General features: G+C 39.7%; 1 protein-coding gene across 1 annotated transcript in view; it reads right to left on the reverse strand.

Moving 5' to 3' along the window:
* The window catches only part of LOC121517063 (ERC protein 2-like), a 238,706-nt gene that overhangs the window by 204,235 nt on the left and 8,941 nt on the right, over positions 1 to 25,530 (reverse strand). The window contains exons 4-6 of the mRNA XM_041798572.1: positions 21,706 to 22,455; positions 9,512 to 9,667; positions 2,515 to 2,682 (exon numbers count right to left, since the gene is read on the reverse strand). Coding sequence (XP_041654506.1) covers positions 2,515 to 2,682; positions 9,512 to 9,667; positions 21,706 to 22,455 — 1,074 coding nt within the window. The remainder of the gene's footprint in view (positions 1 to 2,514; positions 2,683 to 9,511; positions 9,668 to 21,705; positions 22,456 to 25,530) is intronic.

Below are 25,530 nucleotides of genomic sequence, written 5' to 3' on the forward strand. Positions count from 1 at the left end.
TATGTTTACGTGAGTCAGGATTTTGCTTTAGAGTAACCTCTGCACCAGCTTTTAACGAACACCAATGTGGTAGCATACTTTATGATTCATAAATATAATACTTTGCTCTAAAATGCACATATTTTAATAAGCATTTTACATTGTCTTTATTTTCATTTTAAATCAGGAGATACTAGGCTTTAAACTTCTGTTTTAATTTTTATTTTGCATCTTTTGTGTTCTCTTTTTTTGTCTCATGTTTAATACATCATAGGCTGCACCAACTACTGATAGTTCTAAATAACAGTAAATGAATGAAAGTATAAACTTCACAAATTTTAGTAAATTTAAAAAAAAAAATCATTGCCAACACTCCAAATCCTCAATTTAATCAATATGTTGTTGCAGTCCTTATTGATTCTTTTAAAGACATGAACCAAGATATTTTAACATTTTTTTTCCTGTATTGTTAAAAGAGGGAGATTAGAAAATTGACAAAAATGTAGCTACAATTTACCACAGGTGAGAAATTTAATTGTGTCAGAAAATTTGTCCATAAACTGCTGTCTTAAAGTTTCCTGCAGACAAGATGCCTTAGGAAAGAGATGCAGAATCTGCAAAGATAACCCTCAGCTGCAGAGTCTTTTGCTCCTTTTCTCTTCCTGTAATTTAAGATTTTAGAGGTCATGTGATGAAGTTAAGGGGGGCATAAATCCAGGATCATTGAGGATATCATGTACCCTGCTCTCACCAAAACATTACACCTGGGGTGAAAACGCATACATGCACTCAAACACACATATAACTAGAAAACACTCAGAGAGCGCAGACCTCCGCCACTAGCCCCTATCTCCCAATGTGTGAAGTGAAAAATCCTTTAAAAAATTCCTGGATCCGTCCCCATGTGCCCCAGTGGGGTGGAAACATGGTGAGGCAAAGCATTGGCTTCGCCACGGGTGGACTGTCATAGTGGAAGCATTGCCTGCCAGTGCCAACAGATGGACTGACAGTCTCACCCATGATCTCTCTGGACGACTAGAAGTCATGGCAGAGGGTGAATATTCCTCTATTCCTCCCAGCATTGTGAGTATTCTTGCTACAGTTCGCTGTCTGTCTCTCTGTTATGCTCCCACTCGTCTCCTCGACCGTGCGTGCGTCTTTCAAACTCTATAAACTCCAAAACTTTGAATAGAAACACACCCAAAATGCTGCTGGGATTGAAGTTACTCATGTCCGCCATCTCCTGGTGTAAAGTGGTAACAGTGCAGACCTTAGCCATTAGCCCTATCTCCCAATAGTAAAGAATCCTTTAAAAAATTCCTGGATCCAGACGGTGATCCGGATCACTCCCAAAATCCAATCACTTCTTCCTTATGCCATTTCTGACATTTCCTGAATATTTCATCAAAATCCAACCATAACTTTTTGAGTTATGTTGCTAACAAACAAACGAACTAACAAACTAACTAACTAACTAATGGCGCAGGTAATTATATGTATCTTAGTAGGGCACACAAACAAAAACAACTACACACAAAAACCCACCAACTGAAAACCAATTCCTTTAAGTATGATGTATTCAGCAAACTGCAAAGGCCAAAATTCCTTGCACATGTATTTACAATTAGGCCTAATTTTGTTCCAAATTGCTTCCTGTAATGATGAGTGGACATAGTTAGCAGGCTGCTCTCAACTGCCTTACACAATGAGATCTAAAGTAAAAGTTCCAAGTCAAGAGAGTGATAGAGAAAATGACCCACCACCACCAACATCACCAGACCCCCCACACACATACACAGACACGCCTCCATCCCCGACAGCAATGATAAAACCGTTACAACTATGGAGAACAGAAACTTCAAAGAAGTACAAGAAAAAACTGCCGTCTGTGAGACTGACCCACCCACATGCACAAGCACACTGGTGGACTAAAAGAGCCACATGCATGGATGTTTTTCCACCTTTCCCATCAGGAAGAGAAAAAATTTAAGACAGAGAACAGCAGGATTGTTCGTTCCTGGAGGGTTTCTCCCTGAAGTTTGGTAACATTACGTAATCACTAATGTGTGGCTGTGATGATCCCCGCCACTGGTCGTAATTGGTAAATCGTGTTTTACCATGAAAAGCAAACATTTACTGGAGATGCATTACTGTCCAATAGTCCTTGGACAACAAAAACATATTGTTTAAAATGAATTTGCTTAACAAAAGCAAGCATGCTAAATGACAACCGAAATAGAGGAACAAATCAGGAAACTTTAACAGTAAAGTAGAGTCTATTCTTAACTTCTGTAAAACCACTGGAAGCTAAAAGAGCCTGGGCATATCATAGCCCTTCCAACTGTTATTACTAAGGTGATCTAGAGACATCTTCAGTGCCAGACAGCCACATCCATCTAAGGCTGTGTGTATCTTTACAAGTGGTTTCCAGAGAGCTGGGTGTCTCTGTGTGTTATGGTAAGTGTTTGCATCTGTGCGGTTGTATTTGTGGATTTGTACATCTGTGGATCTGTGTATACATGCAAGCGTACTGACCTCTGTCTGCAGAGTGTTGGCACGTTGCTCCTTGGCGCTGAGTGACTCCTTAAGCACCTCGATGTGTTGCTTGCAGTCTGAGTTCTGGTTGGTCAGTGTCTCTAGTTTGGTCTGCAGGGCCTGCATCTCCGACTCCTTCCTGTTCTGCTCCTGCTTCAGCTGCTCTATCTGATGATTGCAGAAAACACAAGCACACATTTGTTATGAAAACCTTTTAGTCGCCATTGAGTGAACTGATAAACTTCAAGATTTAAAAAAAAACAACTTTCAAAGTTATTAAAACATTTTGGAGCATGTTTCTCAAGCAAACACGCACTTATTAAGCAAATACACACCAACTAAAAAAGCAGTGTTTGGGTTGCTGTTGCATATGAAATAACTGAAGCGCTATTTTATAAACTTTGTTCTCCTTTATCAGTACCTCCTAAAGGGATTTCAAAAGTGCACATTGTTTTGAAAGCGGCTTCAACATGCTTTTTAATAACAGATAGAGCAATATGGGCACAATTAAAAGTGTGATAGCGATCATCATCTTATTCACATGACAGAAAGCTTAACTTTTTCATTCTGCTATGCTAGAGTGCTTTAATATGATAACATGTGTTGTGAAAGCCAAATATTCTTATGCTGTGACATTTATTGTGATACAGAATCCTTTATCTGTAAAGCATTTAGTCTAAAAATGCCAACAGTGTCCCTCTTGTATCAGCCAGCCAGGATTCCCACTCACTAAGGGAGGTCCTGGCCCGTCTGCTCCACGGACGGACAAAGCCGAACAGCCAAACAGTGGGAACTACATGAAGGCACAAAGCATTACAGAATGCCATACAACAGTCATATATCTGACAGATTACAGGTTGTTCTAAGAAAGAAACAAAAAAAGAGCAGGACAGAAAACCACAGAGAAATTCAAATGCACTGGCAGGTTTTGTGCTGAGGCAGCTAGGAGCAGAAGATTGTCATCTGTCTACTGCTGCCAAAAATGCACAATGTTGATTCAAAGGGAGATTTCTTAAATTATGTGAGCAAAGTTCAGTACTCAACAGGGGCATTCTGACTGGACTGGAGCTTGCCCAATCAACCCATTCTCATAGAGAGCCAATAAAAAAGAGAGCAGGGGAAAGAGGGTAGGTAATGAAAGTGGAGGGGGCAAAAAGTGTGGTACAACTCCAACTTTTTAAGTCCCAGTAAGAACCGGATTTGCTGAAGGGGGTTATATCAGTTTCTGTTCTCATGTCAGGGTCCAATTAAGTCTTACTGTGCAGTTACTTTGATACTGTGATATTCTGAGATACCACGTTTTAAAATCCTGGACTTTTAACAAAAGTGTCAAAGCTTTAAAATACTACAGATCTTGACCACATTTTCACCCAAAGTCACCTTAGGCAAGAGAGAAAGCAGAGGCAGTGGTTTTAAATTCACAGGCTGACAAATCCTGATGTTTCCTAAGCTCATTTGGCATCTCATAAAACCACAAAAGTTACATTTATGTCTATCACAACAGAGAGTAGAGGAGCTGAAAGTTGCCAGTGTACTAGTGCATTTTGACAATTTGCCCGGGGATCAGAGTATCTGTTTAACAACTATAAACAGGGGTGCAATGAGACAGTTGGCTCAGATGAGACAAGATGCAATTCAGGTTCACGAGATTAAGATGAGACAAGAAGAGATGAGATTTTACATTTTTTATTAACCTTTATAACTGTTAGGAATGATAAGCAAGAAGAGTTCATCTTCTCTTTCCTTTCTTTTCTTTTTAAAAACTGTTTTGCCTGGTTTTCATGTGGGAAATAAACATTGGGTTAAGCTCTGTTTAAATGAGACCGGATGTCTTGCACCATGCCAGCAGTCTGGTGACACTGATGCTGTTTCACCTTTAAATGACGTCATAAGACTCAGGTAGATGGCTGCAACTGACAGGACGAGAATACGCCAACTCACATGTTAGGATTCTACAGCCAACCCATTCCCACGGACTTGAATTAAACTAGTCATTGCTTTTGAGTTACATACAATATTGCGTTACTACGCTGTATCAGGTCTTATCCCTCAACCCTGTTAAAAACACTATTCCTCTCACTGCGACTCTGCACAAGTATTAAGCAGCAGTACATTTACTTCTCAGCTTTGTTTTTTCTGTGGTGGGACTCAAGTTTGGCTCAAACCAGCGCGTCCAGGCTCACGGGGATCAGTGGTGATTCAGACAGGTCACAGAGGATGCCCTGTTTCTTTGTTAGCTGCCACACAAACTATCTGAGAGTGTCAGATGCTATTGCATGGGTGTTCAACTGGACTACTTCATGGGAGCGACTGCTCTGCTTCTGTGCAGGCTGTAAATCTTGCTAGACATTTTTTTTTTTTTTTTTTTAAAGATTTATTTTTGGCCTTTTTGCCTTTATTTGAAAGGACAGTGGATAGAGTCGGAAACAGGAGAGAGAGCGGGGAGAGGCACGCAGGAAATAGTGCCACGGGCCGGATTCGAACCCGGGTCACCTGTGTAAATGGCGTGCGTCTTAACTACTCGACTACCAGCGCGCCTTGCTAGACATTTTCGACTCAATGAGAAAAATCTCATGGCATTTCAGTCTTGCAAGATCTTGAGCAATGAGATCTCATCACACCCCTAATATCGAACATTGTGTGTCTAGGACTCTGATTTTTTTTCCTGCTGTGATATCAAAACAGGAGTCAATATTGTTTATTTTTTCCTTGTAACTTAGTTTCAACCCCAGTGCGGAGGGGCTTAATGTGTGCCAGTAGCAGGCTTTACATAAATATGTCTCTCCTTACTTTGCTCAACAGACAGTAAGAATTTTCCAGTTTCTAGTGAGAAGCCATAGAATGTGATGGCTATCTGGTTTGTAATTCCTCAAAATAGACAGAAATCCCTCCACTTCCTTTAAGCAAAATGCCACTACAGCTTGTTATCGCAACAATGATGATGGAGATCACTGGATCTATCCACTATTCCTGAGTCTGTAATTTTAGTCAGAATTGGACTGATGGTAAAAATTAGCATCTAATTGTAGTAAAAAACAGATGGTGTGAGACAAGGTCAAATAGGTTAGAGATTCAAGAGTTAAGAGATTGGTCAAAACAAAAAGAGAAAATAAGTCCAAAAGTGGGTGCATATTGGAAAAAGCGACATGATAATGGTGATAAAGCACTACAGATAAAAAGTGAAACAAGGTATTTAAAGAATAGTGGGTAAGATGAAATAAGTAATGAGAGAGGAGAGAGACTAATGAGAGGGGTACATCTGCCTGTTCTGTGATCCTGGGCTGTGTAGCGGGGAGGAGGAGGAGGGTGGGAGCTGTTCTGGTGGGAGGCACACATGGTGACAAGGCCTGCTCCTACAGAGACAAAAAGACAAGAAAAGAGCAAGCCACTAAACTACAGCACAAAGCCAGCTGGGAAACTGTGGTGGGAAACTAAAAAGAATTCCCAGCTGGCTGTGTGCTCTTCCACCACAACGCTTAGTCTTCAGACAGTAAAACTTGGTGAAGTTCTGCTTGAACTCAAACTAATTTTCTTGATCTCAAAAGCCACTCTGTACTTTATAAATGCCCAGAGAGGAAAACAGACAGACAGGAATGCTGTCCTCAATGGTTTCTCTTATCATAGATTCACCTCAACACTGGTCACAGCTGCTGCTGAAAGACCAGGACCCTGAATGCTTCAAGCATATAGAATGAATCTGAGTGCCAGTGCATATCCATGTGTGTTTTGTCTTTCTGTGTTCAGCAGAAAGATGAGACACAGGAGCGGGAGCTATCACTGTGATGTATATCATTCCAGGTCAGTACGGGTGAGGAGAGACCTCTTTCCTCTGTCATTGTAAGCTCACATTCATCTGTCAGGTCTCCATTCATAAAAATATCTCTTTTATGATTGCATCAGGAACTTCCCCTGATGCAATGACAAATGGGTGCTACAAAGAGCACCATTAATGAACCAAAGAGAAATATTTTCACATGGAGTGCTACTCCATGGACTCAGACATCATGGACACTCAGCTAGAAACCTGATACAAGCATTTTTAACATGGCTCCTGTACATATGTCCATGTGCATATTTCAATATGTGCTTGTCTGTCATTTCACTGCTGCATTTAGATGAAAAAAATTGAAATACTTGAAAAAACTACTACTGCATCTTTTTCTTTTTAATTTACACAAACAAACACATGAAATGATACCAAAAAGTAAGTGATTCCTGTTCAGAAACACAAATAACATTTTTTTTTAATCAGCTACTTTTGAAGGCTGCTCTGATAAAGCAGAGCACCCTTTTTATTTTTGCCATGCTTGTTTCAGCCTTCTGCTAACAACTCTGCCAACAAAGTGGGGAGAGTACAGCAAAGGCAATACGTTTCAGAATAAACTTTACAAATAGACTAATGGATTGTTGGTATTACATGGAATGTATTGCTAAATGCCATCACTATCCCAAACTTATAGAAAAATGTTACCTGCACCCTGTGGGGTTTACTTCTCAAAGTGAAACTTCAACTGCCATATTCACTCCATACCAAACAGCCCTGCATGTGTATTCACTAACTAGTGAAACACAAAATTTCTGTGAAAGCTATAAGATGTACACAAGGTGTTAACCAGCACCAGGATGAGGTGGCACTGATAATGTAAATACAGCCATTCAGGACTGTCTTGTGTAACATTATCCCACACAAGAGCTTCAAGGAAACATAATCTGTTACGGTAGCAGTGTTACGAGCTTATTTAGAGTCTGTAAAATCAGAAAAACTTTTCTTTTGATAAGGTGTGCCTTAGAAATTTGCACAACCTTATGTTATTACTAGAACTATACAACTAAAGATACTTTTATATGTGTTAAAGAGGCTGTTTGGCATGAATATGATGGTGTCTCAAGAGGTTCTGGCTTGATCTTAGGTGCGCATGGGCAAATATGTAAAACTACTGTGTTAAACGATTTATCATTCAGCTGTATCATACAGTCTGAATGGATACTTTTTGAGGAAGTCTTTATAAAAGTATCTCTGCCATCTAGAGACGGGGCATCTAACACACATGGTACACTGCAAGCTGATAGGACGCTAGTGTGCTCTTGCAGAACAACCAACTCCCAGATCTCGATACTCATCCCAAGCAGTATCCAAATATTTTAGTACCCTGCCACCCTGACATAACTAGGGACGGGAATTAATAAGATTTTATTGATATCAATGCCATTATTGATTCTTCTTAAATTAAAATCTTTATGAATTCTTTTTGATTCCTTTCTGTGAATTTTCTTTTTGAAAAAAGTAGACTATAGGTTTTCACTGTTAACAACTCAAAGTTTTATTGAGTCTCTCTCTGAACACCGAACAAGATGTATGCCACCTTCAGTGAGAGTCGATGACAAGCACACTTCAATTACTGGTAATAAAAACAGTTCTGATAACTTAAAATTTTAAACATCAATCATTTGGGAGGAGAACATGTTACAAATATAAAAAAATTCTTCTTTTTTGTTGAAAATGTCTCAGTTAAAGCAAACTGCTCTCTGAACCTTCAATCTCTGAGCTTGAGTTAGAATACGACACTACTGCTAATTTCTTAAATAAAAAACAACCTTAGAATAAATATAAAGATAGTTTCTAAGTGTAAGAATAAATTGAAATCTTGTACAAAATCAAGAGTTCCTGTGCAAAAAGATGCATGCCTTGTATAAAATCACTGTTTGACAGACATTGCACATTGCCTTTTGTGCATCATTTGTTTGAGGAATAAAGCCATACATTTGACCGTTTCAGCCTGTTTTTGTGACAGTCCACTAGAAAAGGGCAGTCATACGGTAATACTGTACTAAAAAATAGCAACGGTTTTGCTTTGAGTACTATCATAAAGATGGTGCTGTGTGATGAACGGACAGTTATAGTAAATTCCTCAAAAATATGCTTCTTTCCACCAGCAGCAACACTGCCTGTGTATGAAGATGCTTTACAAGTGATGACAGAACTACTGTTAAGATGTTACGCACATACATAGCAGCGCACAGATACACACGTGACATGGCTTGGCGCAGCTCTGGCATCGCGGTATGGTCTTCTCTAAAGTCAAACTGTTAGACATGCACTGCTGGTTGTCATGTGATCCAAGATAGCGTGTGTTTAAAAACACTTTATTTCTTCTTTTTTTGGGGGGTGTAGATCAATGATGAGAAATGATGACATTTATTAATACCCACAGGTCCTGCAGCAGCAACGCCAGGCACAATTAAAACCATTAAAGGTTTTTTTTTTAAAGTTTTAACTTATCTATACCCACTATGTGAAATCTAGATGAAATTCATCAGTAATTGTTGGCTGTTTTATGCTGCTTTAGTATAAGTTAGTTGTAGAGTTAACTATCAGCAGGATGGAGCTTTCCCTGGCAGCAATACAGTATACCCAGGTATATGTTTGTTTATATCCTCAACTTCTATTTTCTTGTTGCTGACTCCCTCATGCAAGACCGCGTTTTTGATGGCACATTGGAGGAAGGCATCAATAAGGGAATCATTAAGATAAAATGTGAATGATGTTGATTGATTGAACCAATTGGAAACTCCACTCAACGAAAACTGGTTCTTGATTCACATCCCTAGACACAACCCCACTCCAAATAAAAGGTATATAAAACTTTAGATTTTAGCCTCTTACATGAAAAAGTCAAACTTATTTCCTTTTTTAATGTGCTTTTGGAATGTTTAAGATAATTTTTCTGAGTCAGTCAATTAGGTAAGGCATACCAGCATTTAGTTGGAAAAAAGGAATTGCCATGCTCAAATTGAGAGGCAACAAGACAGAAACAAACTGATCCATGCAGTGTCAAATCAGTTTTTCCACATTTATGCCCCATAATCAAACAGCATGCAGCAGTCACATGCACGTATCCTGTTTGCATGCAGCTGTAATTGATGCTTTGAGAAAAAACGTGCGCTGCTTAGTTCAAGCAGGTTAAGTTTCCAAGGGTGGCATGCACAGACGCTCTACCTTAGTCTTCATGAATTTGGAATGGCTCTTGTAGACCTCCACCTGCTTGAGCTCATCCTGCCTGTCATCAGGGTGGAGCAGGCCGCTCGTCTTTAACATCTGGACCTCATCCTCTAAGTCTCTGATGTTCCTCTCCAGGGAAGAGATCTTGGTGTCCTGCACCAGTAACAGTAGGTATGCAATGAGTCTGCAAAAATCTGACCTCAGGTATTAGACAATTTTGAGTCTCACACAACCTTCACACCCTCACCCAAAGAATTTTTTTTATGATACCTAACCAGGGTAGCCCTACAAAATACCTGTCTGGGACACTTCCAAAGAAATTTACAAGAACAGAAAGTCAGCATATTTACATAAAACCTCAAAGTATCCTGTCTCTTGATTATGACCTATATGCCAATGAAGAATGAATAGAAAATATGGTACTACTGGGCAAACATCCAGCTTGACTGCGGCCAAGTAGCTTTGTTTTGGCAGTATCTATGAGGGAATGGAAGGATCTGTCATGGACAGGTCCTGAGGTTGTTTAGATGCATCGGTTCAGACATACGTTAAAAGCTCAGCCTTGGAAGAGAAGAGAAAGGTAATTGAATAAATGGAAGCAGATTGCATGATGCCATCAACCCAAACCACAAGCATCATGTAAGCATCTGACCTCTATTACCTTCACTGACTTCAGCCCTGCCTAGCACACCATGCTGTAAGTACCATCCTAAACACACAAAGACCGAGCAAACAGGAAAGCGTAAAGAGAAATATGACACAAAACAAACAGGCAAAGACAAAGCATGTTTACTCAGATAAAAGACAAGAAGGATCTAGGGAATTCCTTTATCTTACCACACACACAAATGCCCACACTCATACTTTGGTATTTAATTTTTTCTGTTTCTTCACTTCACAATGAAAAAGCAACACCCAGAGGAAGACAAAAAACAAACCCAAAGAAAACACTGAAAGTAATGTGAAAAATATCACAATAGGAATTAATGGAAGAGAAGCTGGGCTACAGGAGCCCTAAAATTAAACTTCTTTGCATGGTTGTGCTGCATTTTAAACCATACAGAATAGGTATAGGGATAGAGGGAAAAATAAAGCACACTTGTAGCTTTTGTTCAGTTTAAAGAAGCATCAAGGCTTGGCTACTCATTACTGTACCTGCCAGATAACGTCAGGATCGAAACAGAAAGGGGGGTTGGTGTTCTGTAATCACAAAATGAAAATATATACTACTTTGAGACAGCTAGAACTCCGAAAATGCTAAAACTGGTTATAAAATACTAACCGGACAAAAATATGTAAGGTGAGCTACCATAAAGCTATCATACAGGGATCAACAACCCCATAAAAAGACTGTTACATTTGCATAATCTCTTTGGAAAAACTTGTTTGCTTTTTAAAGTAACACTCAAATTTAATGTAGCCTATCTTGTGCTTTTTAACAGAGTGTTTGTATTTCAGGCCAGCACATGTGCAGCTTGTTATTAGGCAGACAAATCATAAAGCATGTGTGAAAAAATAACAGCGGTTTTGCTGTAAAGAAGCCACTTTTAGAACAAGCATTTGCTGAATGAACATTACATGTGTGTGCATGTGTGGGTGTGCTGGCAGACACATGCGGAGTCAACTGCATTTTTCACAGCTCTACAGACTTCAAAGGGCTGAGATGAGAGTGAAAGCTTCCATATGTGACATTTCAAACAAATTGAATAAGTGTTGTACTCTGCATGGGCCAATAATGGCCACTACTTGGGCATAGCCCGCCATAGACACAACATAAGGCAATAATGAGACAGGACTGTTTGTGCATGTTTGTTAGTCCAGGTATAGACTACTGCCCATGTTACAGCAGGAGTCATCAATAATTAAAGTTTGAAAGGTATGAGGCTGATATCAGAGAGAACTGGACGACATAACGCTACTAAACAGCAAACTACACCGCTCAGACAAGATCACATCAGACTTCTTCAAGTTGTATCACAACACCCACACAGTTTAAGCCAACTGTTCTCCACTTTATAAACTGTTGGACACTCTCTCTGTCAAGCTGCTTTTGTAAACAATAAAAATACAAAAAATATGATTCAAAGAAGTGATCTAATACACTTGTACACATTCCTGATAAAGCATTTAGTTTATTCCTGCTCCTGTTGATTCCCGTTCTGCTGTAACTCCTACCTTCATATCAATGACAGTCTGCAGAGCTCTGGTCTTGGCTGGATCAGCTGGGAGCTGGTTTCGACGGTGAAGCTCTTGAGGAGGGACCCGGTAAAAATAAGCCTGACGGCTCATCATCTTTAGAACTTTCTAGTGCCCACGGCTTCAGATGAAATGCACTCACCCTTAACAATTCAACTCCCTGCTGTTCTTTGTCTCTTCCTATAACTTATGGTCAATACAGAGAGGTTTTCCTCTACTGTCCATCCTTAAAAAATATTTTTAAAAAAGAACTTATTTTTCCTGTGGTCTTTAAGCTGGTGTCTGTTTGTTGCTTTCCTGAGGACTTCTTTCCATCTCTTAAAGCAGGTGTCTATTTAAGTTTTCTGTCTGCCTCTATTTGTTAGCAGGTTGGAGACAGACGTGGCTATAAGTCATAAGAATCCATCTTTACTACACTCTCAGTTTAAGTCCTTCTCCTCACTTCTTGTCTCTGTCTCTCTCACAGATGAATCTAAGCTCTCGCTTAGCAACACTTTCTGCCAGCACATGCGCTTCTCTTCTTCTTTCAATAATTAATGATAGCTGACCTACAACAAGCCTTCACAAAAGCACACTCACACATACGACACACGACAAGTTAACCATACTTGTTACCATACTCGTTTGTAAAATTTAAGAAGAAGGACAAATGAAAATATACAGCATTTTCTAAAATGTATAGCTATATTCAGGATGAGCACTGTGATAATTGGAAACAGTTAAATGACCACAAAATTAGAAAACCCAAATTATCCCTCTCATACCTTTTCACTATTGCTTTGTGATGGCAGGCCTGACACTTTCAGTCCCAACTCAGATTAATCTATCAAACCTTGTGGTTGTGAACCATAACTACAAGTATTACAACAGGTGATCAACCACAGTTCAAGCCTTAGGCCATCTTATTCTACTTCACAGAGGACTCTCTGCAGGACTGTTGCATTGAATTGTACCCAAAGATGTTGCAGAATAATAAGGATGGAAATATTACTCAAGGTTCCTTGGTAAATTGGAGGTACAGTGTTTGTAGCTTGGATTATTTCCTGGGTTAATGTGGACCACTTTCAATTTATGAAAATGCAGAGAGGCTGGAGATATTAGTTGATTCATATATTTGGAAGCAATAAGGAGCTCCTCTGTATCTCAGAAGTGTGGCATTGTATGAGAAAGTCATACTCCAGCTACCATTAGCTAGTGAGATAGAGGAGTTCAAGTGTGAAAAGGATAGAGCTGCTGCTATCAGAGAGCAGAGATGCTAAAAGGAGAAAAAAAAGGGCAAAAGACAGGAAGTACAGAAAGCAAAAGCAGCTCTGAGGCAGAGAGAGACTGTAGGCTATGTGCAGAAAAACTGGGTAGGCTTTAGGCTCATCTCAGGTGTGGAAAAAAGTTGTCTCAAGTAACTAGAGGACACAGCTAGAGGGCTTATGAGCTCAGGACGATTACCACTACCTGATGTTCAGGAGACACTTAAGGATGTTAATATGCTAACCCAGGTTCAGAACTGACATAATTTTAAGATCAATAATCAATAGTCACATCAGATCATCTAAGAATGATGGCTGGTGGTAAGGACGCTCCATCTGCACTCTGTTTCTATGGCATTTTAATCAGCGGGCGGACAGTAAACTCCTGGTGAATTGTTTAGTTATTTTTTTATTTCTTGATTTTTTTTTTATTAAAAAACTAAACTTAAACACACAGTCACAGACACGCTTGTCTGAAAGTCACTGTTTGAACTGCGACACTGATTGTATTTTCATTACTTTTACAGGTTTAAACATTGATTCAAACTGTTTTAAGAGAAGCTTGTATTCACTGATGACAGTCAGCATGTGCGACATGTGTGAGAGAAAGAAAAAGCGCTGTGGCAGGCTCTCTGCTGCTTGTTTGTGTCAGGGCTTAAAGTGAGAAAAAATTCTGTGCCTGAAACTTTTTCCGGGGGGTACCTGTCACAGTTTGAGATATTGGAAAAGCGACTACAAAAGAGCAGTTTCATGTCTCAATGTTTCAATTTATTAAGAGTATTTTAACATATATGCAGGGTTTAAAGCAAAAAAAAAAAAACATGTAAATGAATGATCTTCATAGAGGATGAACTTCATAGAAGTGTTAGTGTCTGAGGGTGATTAGAGCAGTATGATTTGGAGATTAGACCTCGAGACAGATCAGACAGAGGAGCAAATGAGCTCCATTCATGTTGATATTTGCTGCTGTAATCCTTTTATCATTCATTTTTTTAACGTGAGGCAGGACCAACTAACAGCTGAAGTTTTGTTTTCATCCTATTTACTTAAACTTTAATGTGTTCTAGAGACTGAAGTATGTGTCTGTGTTCATCCTTAAACTGTGTTTTAAGTCCTTGACAGGTTACAAGATGACCTACAATCACAAGGTGACATATCATAAGGGTATTGGATATTGACAGTTTTGTCAGAGCAATTTTGTCTTCAGCTTTTTTCTTTTTGTATAAATTTTTGCAAAAATATTACCAGGGGCTGGGTGAGCTTGAAAGACAGATCATGCTCTGTGATGAACGTGCACACGCGTATTTTCGAGTCACACACATGGTCAGTTTTTGAGGCCGGTACATCAGCTGTGGTTGTTGCTCCCGGTAATTGCGTTGTGTGTGGGAGAGCGTGAACAGCTGCTCTGTGAGCAGGGTCTGACTCATGATGTGGTAGCACTTTTTTCCCCCTAGTTGAATATACTAGCTTTCTTGAACAAAAAGTGCAGAAGCAAGCACCTGCTTCTCTTAACTTCTTACACCAGCTACCAGGAGGCTTACTGTCTTTTTCTATCTCATCTATCCACGCCCGGTGCCATTTATTTTTTAATCCTTTATCAACTAGGTGGGCATCTTCCCCAGGATTCATGAATTTACTCTCCATCCTACTCTCCTTTGACATGACGTCTCTCTACTTGTGCATCTATGCAGCACAGGACTCGGTTGACACACATTTTTCCATGACCCGCCCCATTCTACTTCTGATTGGCTAATAATGCTAGTTTAAGAGCAGGAGAGTTGTGTCCCTCTCATATCATTGGCAGACGAACTCATAAACTCGAGAGTGATGGTGAGGATATCAAGCCTTTTTTTTTTTTTTTTTTTTAAATATGAGACATTTTTATTCCACAGCCAAACACCGCACACTGGAAATCCAGCACGGTGCCTGATTACCTAAAGCCCTGTTGTGTATTTAATGTGCACGGGCCTGTGAATATTAGAGAAGTTTACTATGTCACCTTGTTGGTAAGACACTGATTGCATAGCAGTTAAAAAAAAAAAAAGCAATTTAAATGAAAGTGAGAGACTGTATGCATACATTGTGTTTAATCAGGGTGGGATCAGGTCAAGTTGTGCCTTATCATTCATGGGTGTTAGATGTGGAAAATTGTGGGTAAGGTCTCGGTTGGACTGGCTGCCAGTCAATCGAAGGGCTGATATATCAAGACAAACAACCAAGCACACTCACACCTACAGCCAAATTTGAATCACAGTATTGGGAGAGAACACACATCATGCACCAGGACAGCAGGCAAACACCGCACAGAAGGGTCCTCACCAAGAGTTAACCAGGAACCTTCTTGCTGTGAGGCAACAGCCCTGCGCTATGCAGCACTCCTTTAACACAATAAAATATAATTAATCTATTCACTGATTAAAGCCTGAATACTAAATACTAAGTAATGTTTCTTCTATGGCATTTGAAGGTTCAAAACATGGCACCTCTGAGGAAAATAAACAGTTTACGTGGCCGTGAAAAATGAGGGAAACCGTCTAGTCAGTTGTTTAAAAGATAATTAAAAACACTAAAACTGCAGTGGTAACAAATTCTGAATTTAAAAATCAAGACAATTGTTGGTTAAAGAAAACCCACCAAATCAAACAGAAACCACATGCAGAAGAGTGTATTCATAGTAAAAACAGCTCATTGGTCATTCTGATATCATACTATGGAGGACATTCATGAAGATGCCACAGGTTGAGATGGTTTCCATTGGTCCTGCTCTCCCCAGTTCTCCCAGTGAGTTAAAATGAGAGAAGACAAGGGCTTTATCCTCAAGACCATGTCAATTGTGGATAAGGAGGGATTACTGCTGTCGGAGCATGCCTCACACAGACATGCATGCCCACTGCTGCCACAGTCCTAATCCTTCACTGACCGTATGTGTATTAATGTGTCACTCTGAGCATGTGTCTCTCTGAGAGAGCGTACATCAACTCCTTATCAACAACAGTGAGAGTACAATGGGGGGAAATTAAGTCATGCAAGAGAGCATGTCATCAAAGACCGTCTTCTCTGCTCCACATGTGTCAGCAGAGCGAGCATATGGAACGAATAGGATCAAACATAACACTATAGCAATAAGTGCCGGCATCCTGAATGAAGGACACGGTCACAAGGTTCAATTCTAGCCTGAAGGCAATGGTGTCGTATGTGCCATGCATAGGTTAGGAAAAGCACAGATTCTACATGGACACACACATACATTCATCAATCACATTCCCCATCCCGTCTCCCCAGGGAGAGAAAAAGGAAACAGACATCCATTGCCACAAAAGTGGAAATGTGTCTGTCTATCAGATCAATGGTTTCAAGTCTAAGGGAAAGTCTTAAGGAGGGGGGAGGAGGGGTTGACGTAAAGGTTTGAGGGGTGTAATTTTGTCCCGATAAACTTTTTCCGCTGAAACATTCTGGGAGATCAACAGAGCGTGGTGGGTATGAGGTACCCAGGGTGTGGTGGGGAGAAAGGAGAATTAGTGTGTGTGAGTGTTTGCTAACAGTGTTTACAGTGCTCTTCCAATGTTAGCAGAAAAGGGCTTCATTAGCAGAAGCTGAGAGTAGCCAATCAAGAAGGGAGCCCTGAAAAGCTGCACCAGAGACAGGCTTTTTACCAATTAACCAAACCACAACAGATACCATATCCGCCTGAGGAGAGAAGAAAAGAGAGAGTGGGACAAGTCAAAAGGGAGATAAATAAACACTGGCAGGAAGGCAGATGGGAAATTAGGGTGGAGAAGATGCCACAATGCTGCAGCTGATAGGCTAGTGGCATGAGAAAGTGAGCAAGAAGGAAAAAGAAGCTGCAGAAAGAGTGATTTGATGAGATTAGCTTCAACTTTCCTGGCATTTGAACCTCTTAAAAAGCTACATTTCTGAAGTTTCAACAAGGTTTTTGAAAGAATGTGGGGGCACAGGGCGAGAACGCCAAAAACAGCAAAAAGACTTCTGAAGCCAGGCATTGCATAGAAAAACTGTGGAGCCATAAGTGCCTTTCTCTTCTTTTGTCAACACTAGAGCAATGCTAAATACTCAGTCCTGCTGATCCAACACTACAAGAAACGTCCTCACTTACAATAAGAGACCTGACTCCATCCAAAGCCCCTAAAGACCACACAAAATCTGCATTTGATATGTATGAAAGCAGATATGCCATCTTCAAGTAGAACTCTCACAGTGAGAGTGTGCATGTGTATCTGTGCACACCCTTGGCAGCAGGTCAGGGCTAGGCAGGAACAGACCAGTGGTGCAGCTGTTATTATTGGGTGTACAGGGACCTGGCGGCTGGGGAGAGCAGATTAGGCCCAGATTTATGCCTCACAGCATGTGTGTGTGTGTGTGTGTGTCCCATCACACATAACTTAACTCACAGTTAGTCCATGTAACTGATAAAGTAATTCAATTCTGATGGGATACTGCCACCTAGTGGGCACTCTCCATACTGCTAAATAGTACACAAAGTTTGTAAGTTATACAGAGAAACAAACTATTTAATGCACGGGATCCACGTTACACTAATAACTTGTATTAAAGATGAGTAATAGTAAAACAACAACAGATATGGAGGAAAGGGAGGCATCTATTCTAACTACACTCCAGCTTTACATACAAAACAAAGGACAGAAAGGTGGTAAATGATCGGTTTATGTATCTACTCTTTAAATCCAAAGAGGTAAAAGAGAAAAAGAAAGAAAACACCACACCACTCTCCTAATCTTTGCTTGAAGGAATAAAAATATAGACACAGATTTTTGTGGTAATATCTTTACGAGCAATCAAAGAATTCTTAGAAAGTCCTTTTGCCAACCCTCAGTCACGTTTTAAGGATAAATAACAGCAGAGTTGAGCTTAAAAAGGCGTTATTTATGATCCCAGCTCAAGCAAAACAAGCTGGGTCATTTAAAAGAGAGTAATGGGTGCGGTAATGAAAGGCAGTTGTGCCGGTTTCCTTTAGAGCTAATCACAAGAGCTGAGAGCAGTGCCCCCTGATAGAGGCACCTCCATCACTGGCCTGTCTTCACAAACCATGACAAGTGCAAGTTATGGAGAAAATACGGACCCTTATGCATAAACAAAGGTAAGAGGGTTCAATAGGAAGTGCAATGGCTAAAGTTAAATTCACATACAGAAATCCTTTAGTGAATCTGAAATCAGTCAAATGTTTACTATTAAACACCCATAGTGATTACACCAGTCACAAAGCTTGACTTTTTTTGTTTAAGAGACGAAAAATTAGATTTTATCCATAAATGTTGATAGTTTTAAGTGCCTCAAATATAAAAATTAGTTTCATATGTGTTGGTACAACATCCCCCATTGGTAACTAGCCGATAATCTAACCTTACAGTTCTTATTGCATAGCTGCAGTGTGTTGTTATAAAGGTTGCTATCCACGCACAACTTCTGTAAGTTTCCAGTAAGTCGTCTTTAGTTCCCTGCTAGCTACTGATTGAAGTGTTTTTGCTAAGATGCCAGAAAATTACCTTAAAAGCTGAACAAGACATTAACTTGAAATTTGGGTCAAATTAAACAAAACAGCAGCTCATTTTTTGCACATTAACTGAGATGAAGAACAATGGCTGAAATGGTCTCCATTGATCTCCATTATCTTACTTCAGTCAGGAACATGCTCGTCATACATTTTGCATTTTTATTGCAAAATGGATCTACAATTTTACTTGGCAGAGAAAGCTCTGCTCAAAAGTTGCTCCCTGGGGGAATCAAGCAGCATGCTTTGACTTTCCAGGGAGCACAAAGCTAGAAATCTTCATATGGATGGATAAATTTATGACAATGCATGCTGAATACACTAATAGTAGTTCAAAAGCCAGAAGCACCCTCACCCTCAATGTGAGGGTGCAACAAGCTTTATGCTATGAAGGAGGAGGCTGGGGTGGGGGAAGTTAAGCTTGGTGTATCAGCATTAATGCAAGCAAGAATTAGGGAAAAGTACGTCATATTTAAATGGTTGCTGTATTGAGAGAAAGAGCTGTGATTGGCTGTGAAAGCTGGAAGGCAATAATTAGGATCAGCTGTCCATCAGCTGATCACGGCTGGGCTTATCACTAACATGTCCTGCATGAACGAATGCTAAACTTCATTACGTTTTCTATTCTTATCCCATTTCACTCCAGTGCAATTAAGGAGGGATGACAAAATCATTGTAATCAAAGTATTAAAAAAAATATACATTTAATTTGTTCTACTCCAACTATTACATAGATGATGATGCACAAAGTTTGAGAAAAATCTAAACATCTGATATTTAAACCACACAGTATAATACTTAGAAGTAAGGATGCAAAAAATTGGATTTTTGTTTATCTACAACATGACGATATTTACAAATTATTTTGAACTGGTACCAATATATAAATATTGTTCAGAGCTTAAACTTTAGTCCTTAAAACACACTCTGAAGTTTAAGGATGAACAAAGAAACAAACTTCAGTCCTTAAAGCAAACTTTAGAGCTTAAGGAATGAGGGTGAACTCCACTGACTTATTTGTAAATATGGGCAATATTTACATTTGATACAGGATGGATTTTAGAGCAGATATACTGGTTGTAAATACTGGCAGATTTGTTCACATCTGCTGATATAAACCAATACCTTGTGATACCAATATCCCTCCTTTAAAGTTTAATTTTTGTCTTTAGACTAAAAAAATCACTTGCACACTTTAGCAAAAGTGTGTAAACAAGAGAAGCACAAACAGACAGGCTTAAATGCAGCTACACATATAAAAGTAAGACCTGATCAGACCATCTCAGCCTTAGAGGAAAGAAGAAAAAAGAACAGCAGTGGTCTCTCTTTTCAGTTGGGGTGTTTTCCCTTATTAATCATACATTAATATTCAGACAAACACAGCTTGTTTTCCTAACTAAGAAAAACAGCCCTTCACCCATCTCTTCCTCTCTCCCTCTAACCTCACCTCTCAGATCCTGGCTCCCTCCTCCCTCTCACACCCTGAGTATGTGTTAAGCTGTCAGGCTGTTAAAAATAGCACAGTCCACCAAGTGTGTGAGAGCAGGTACTCACCTCTGACACACACAGTACGGGACGGTCCCAGACATTACCCACACACATTCACACACAGGTACACACATACACAGCAGTGGCTGCAACACCCACACAGCTCTGTCATAATCATCACAGCGACCAAACACCCAGCATGGGTGGATATCCCATCAGCCACCGGCAGCCCAGCAAGGGAGTGTCCTCACTAGAGACGCTAAGCTGACAGGTCCCAGATGTGCACGCATGCTCACAAATGCACACACACACAATCACACATGGTTATGAGCAGGCCTCACAGACAGAGACAGACAAACAACAGAAAAACAAGAACATCATTACACAAACAATAGCAGAGCAGGCGCTGACACAACACACAAACACACACTGACAGAGAGGTAGAGAAATTAAAGGCTAAGAAGATTTAGGAGTTAAAAATAAACAAGGCAGGAGTGAAGAGCACAGAGCAGCCTACTGCTCGCTCTCCTGGTACAGGATATAGAGACACCTGTGCTACACTGGCACTAACTGCAGGGCAGGTTCTTTTTAATACTCAGTCAATAAAATTCATCTCAAAGGGAGACAGAATAAGAGGAAAAGAGGAGGGTACAAGAAAAAACAATACTGTCTCAGTTTTCTAAAACTGATTTAATTCAGCTGCAATAAATTAAAAACAGAATTTAAATCATCTTTTAATTACCCTGCTAACATGCTATGGAAAAAATGTCCCATGACAGGCACAATGCAGAGAAATTTGGCGTATGAACAGCAGCCATATGAGCATGCTGTGCATACCCAGGAACACAAGCACACACTAAGAGAGTCAGATTGTAAAACGGCATGGCTGAACACAAGCTTAGAGCCTCCGTATGTTAATCCGGCCCATTGATAAGACCTGCTGAGCTGCTTTCTACCCCATACTTTGACTATACATAATACAGACACACGACACTGTAGATACAAAATCCATTCACAGTTAAATGCCAGCAATTAGTCTCATTTATCAAAACTAAACCGAAAGAAAGCACGAATTAAAATCTATTTTAAAACTATTAAATAGAATAAATTCTCAACAGGTACATGGTAAAAAAAAAGGTCCAGTTAGGAATGTTCCTATTAATTTGAAAGCACTGGTTGAACAATTGTGACATAACAAACGTTACTGTTGTTTATTAAATTAGGTGGTAAATAAACTAGGGAGAGATGTTTGCATGTTTACTGTGAAGACATTTGAGGGTTTACTGAAATAAACTGAGTTAAAATACTAAAATGAAGTTTCACTTCACATGCTCCTTTTTTGACCCAATTCATTTGGTTTGTTTGTTATATTTTATGTTGTTTTTTTATTTTGGTGCAAAAAAAGTTATGTATTAATTTAAAATAAACTGTAAATATTTAAAGAAAAACAACTTAAGACTGAGATGGGATTGTTTTATGGCAAGTTAAGAGTTTTTTCTGTTTCATATAAACATTTTAGGTCAAATCTTAAGTTGTGATTGCTTTGTGTTATGGATGCATGCAACATTTTGTTTATTTTCATAAATAAAATTCATAATATCTCCATGTGCTATGCTTAGAGTATAAATGATAGAAAACAACAGTGTTACACTCCTCCATCTGTCTGCTGAGATTTAGTCTGAACTTGAGATTGCTGCTGAAATACACAACTTTAAAGCCCAGGAAACATAACTCACCTCTCTCACATGCATGTTTTCCAGCTGGGCTTCAGCCTCTTGTGCCGCCATGGTTATGATGCCTGCTCGCTGTCCCCGACCCCAGGGTCCCTGGCTCTGACCTTGTCCCTGAAGCATCTCCAGCAGCCTCTGGATGCTCTCATCCCGGGATTCCAGTGTCTTCTTCTGAGAGTCGATTCTCATCTCCATCTCCTCCATGGTCTTCCTCAACAGGTACAGCTCCTTAGCCTGTCGTTCATGCTCTGACTGCAGCCTGAAGAAATTCTCCTCTGAAGGATCCAGAGGAGGAGGTGAAGAGAAACCGTCGCACCCGGGCACCGTGCAGGGGCTGCAGGGCCGGAGTGAGCTAGAGCTGGGTGCTAATTGAGGACCTTGGCTGTAGACGGGCTGACTTGGGCTGTTCCTCGGACCAGGCTGAAGGGTGTTGGCAGGACTGATTCTCTGAACAGATACTGCAGCATTACAACCATAACCTGGGCTGTGAATGATGACATCAGCTTCCTGTTGCCTTGAGTTATAGGTGTTGGAAGGGCTGGCTCTCAAGCTGTTCTTTGGCCCAGGGCTGTGTAGGTTGCTGGGACTTTGTCTGGGGCTGTGGCCAGGGCTGAGCCCCCCTCTGTGGTCCTGGTCTGACTGGAGCTCTCGATAGGAGCCTGAGTTACCTTGCTGTCTTTGCTGCTGTAAGCGACTGTTCATCTCCCTGTGAGCCCTCAGCTCCTCCTGAAGCTCCTGAACAGTCAGTGGAATCTGCTGTAAAGACAAAAAAAAAACAAAAAAACATTTAGGACCAATTTATTCATGCTAAAAAGTCACACAAGACACAAAAACATGTGTTTAAAATTCCTCGACATTACACACATTACAAACTGGACATTTTGGAACATGAAACAGACCTTGTTCCTTCTGATATCCCCTGGCTGCTGCAAAAGGAAAAAACATGGAAAAAGACACGTGTGTAAAGCAGAATTAGAAAGTAAATAAAAACATAAATATCAAGACTTGTGTGGATTTTGTCAAGCTGTTTGCTTTTTGTTTGGTTGTTTTGGCCATCAGAGGGCGATATTTCTCTTCAAACGCGAGGTTCTGCAAGACAAGGGTAACCTGGGTGTGATAACACGCTGATGAAAATTAAAGGGAGAAATAACATAAAGGTTATTAACTAATTTTTCAATCATGAGTAAATCAGTAATCAATAAAAAATAAGCCTGCAATTAAATTATAAATCCAGGATACAATGATTTCCTTAATTGTCAGAGGGCAAACTCATGAAACATATTGTTGCTTTAGCACTTTAACAAAGGTTCATCTAAATCAGTGGTTTTCAAATGTTCTTTATCCATGGCACATTTTAGATCAAGCCAAAATCTCAAGGCACACCATATTCATATCAATGCAAAACAGCCACTTCAACAGCATGTTTAGGTATGTTTAGCAGAAATTCAGTATTGAATTTTTGCCGATGTCCAATATTCTAATTTATTACAGATTCATTTTAACCAAAAGCATTATTCAAATATATAGTTCAGATGTTAAACTTAAGTCCTTAAAACATACTTGAAGTTTAAGGAATGAAGATCTATCAAGGTGGTGGTTCTGACTAAAACTTCAAAAACTTATTTGGATGTACAGATAGTATTTACAGCTATAGGTCTATATTTACAGTCAATATAAGCCGAGATTTACAGCAGATGTAAGCCTAGATTTATTGCCAAATATGGCCATAATTTACAGCTGATAAAGGCCAATATTTACATACAATATAGGTTGATATTACAGCAGCTATAGGCCAATTTTGAAGGTGAATATGAGCCAATAATTACAGGCTATAAAGCCTGATATTTTTTAGCCCTTTAAGGCCAATTTTTACCATTAATATTGGACAATAATACAGGTTTATATTTACAGCAGAGATAGTCCAATATGGAAAGCCAGTATTGGCTGATTCTTTCAGACAATAATGGCTGAAATTAACAGCAGAAAATATCAATATCTACATAAAATATAGGCTGATATTTACAGCTGACATGGGCCAAATTTGACAGCCAATACGATCCGATATTTACAGCTCATTGAGGGCAATATTTTTCGACCCTTTTTGACCAGTATTTACAATGAATATCAGACTACAATACAGGACTATGTTTACAGCAGAAATAGGCCAATATTAGAAGAAAATATCAGCCAATATTTATAGACAATAGAGGTTGATATTTACAGCAGATATAGGCCGATTTTGGCGGCCAATATGGGCTGGCATTTACAGCCTATTTAGGCCGATATCTTAAGCCCTTTTAGGCCAATATTTACAGTTACTATCAGGCAATATAGGTCTATATTTACGGCAGATATAAGCTTATATCAGAAGCCAATATTGGCAAACTTACAGATAATATTGGCTGAAATTTATAGCTGATAATAGCCAATATTTATTTTCAATAGAGGTTGATATTTACTGCAGATATAGGCCAATTTCAACTGCCAATATGGGCTGAAATGTACAGCTGATTTAGGCCGACATTTTCAGCCCTTTTAGGCCAATGTTCTTAGTTAATAAGAGACCACAATTTAGGCTTATATTGACAATATATTGACATGGGCCAATTTTGAAAGCCATTATTAGCCAATATATACAGAAAACATTGGCTGAAATTCACAGATTAATACTTACATACAATTTAGGTTGATATCTACAGCTGATATAGGTCAATTTTGATAGCCAATGTAGGCCGAAATTTACAGTCGATTTAAGCTGAATTACAGTGGTGTGGAAAAAGTATTTGCCCCCTTTCTGATTCCTGAGTTTTTTGCATATTTATCACACTTAAATGTTCTGGATCATCAAACCAATTTTTATATTTCACAAAGACAACCCAAGTAAATAGAAAATGAATGGTTTGAATAATTATCTAATTTTTTAAGTGGGAAAAAATCCAAACCTATCTGGCCCTGTGTGAAAAAGTAATTGCCCCCTGAACCTACTAACTTGTTGTGCCACCCTTGGCAGCAATAACTGAAATCAAGCGTTTGCGATAACGGGTGATTAGTGTTTCTCATCACTGTGGAGGAATTTTGACCCACTCTTCTTCACAGAATTGCTTTTAATCAGCAATATTGGAGGGTTTTCCAGCATGAACTGCCGTTTAAGGTCACACCACAGCATCTCAGTTGGATTTAAGTCCGGATCCTGACTGGGCCACTCCAAAACCTTAATTTAGTTTTTCTTGAGCCATTCAGAGGTGGACTTGCTGGTATATTTCTGGTCTTTGTCCTGCTGCATAACCCAAGAGCGCTTGAGCTTGAGAGCATGAACTGACGGCCGGACGTTTGCCTTCAGGATTTTCTGGTAGACAGCAGAATTCATTGTTCCATCAATCACAGTAAGTGGTCCAGGTCCTGATGCAGCAAAGCAGCCCCAGACCATCCCACTGCCACCACCATGTTTGACTGTTGGCATGATATTCTTTTTATCAAATGCTGTGTTATTTTTACGCCCGATGTAACGGGACTCAAACCTTCCAAAAAGTTCAACTTTTGTCTCGTCAGTCCACAGAATATTTCTCCAAAAGTCTTGGGGATCATCAAGATGTTTCTTGGAAAATGTGAGACGAGCCTTTGTGCTCTTTTTGGTCAGCAGTGGTTTTAGCCTTGAAACCCTCCAATGGGTGCCATTTTTGCCCAGTGTCCTTCTTATGGTTGAGTCATGAACACTGACCTTAACTGAGGCCAGTGAGGCCTACAGGTCTTCGGATGTCTTTGATGATGACTTTGTTTTTTCATTTGTTCTTGAATTTCTTTGGCATGTGGCATGGTGCGTTTCTTTTTGAG

This window comes from Cheilinus undulatus, linkage group 11 (assembly GCF_018320785.1).
Source record: "Cheilinus undulatus linkage group 11, ASM1832078v1, whole genome shotgun sequence".
NCBI classification, from domain to species: Eukaryota; Metazoa; Chordata; class Actinopteri; order Labriformes; family Labridae; genus Cheilinus; species Cheilinus undulatus.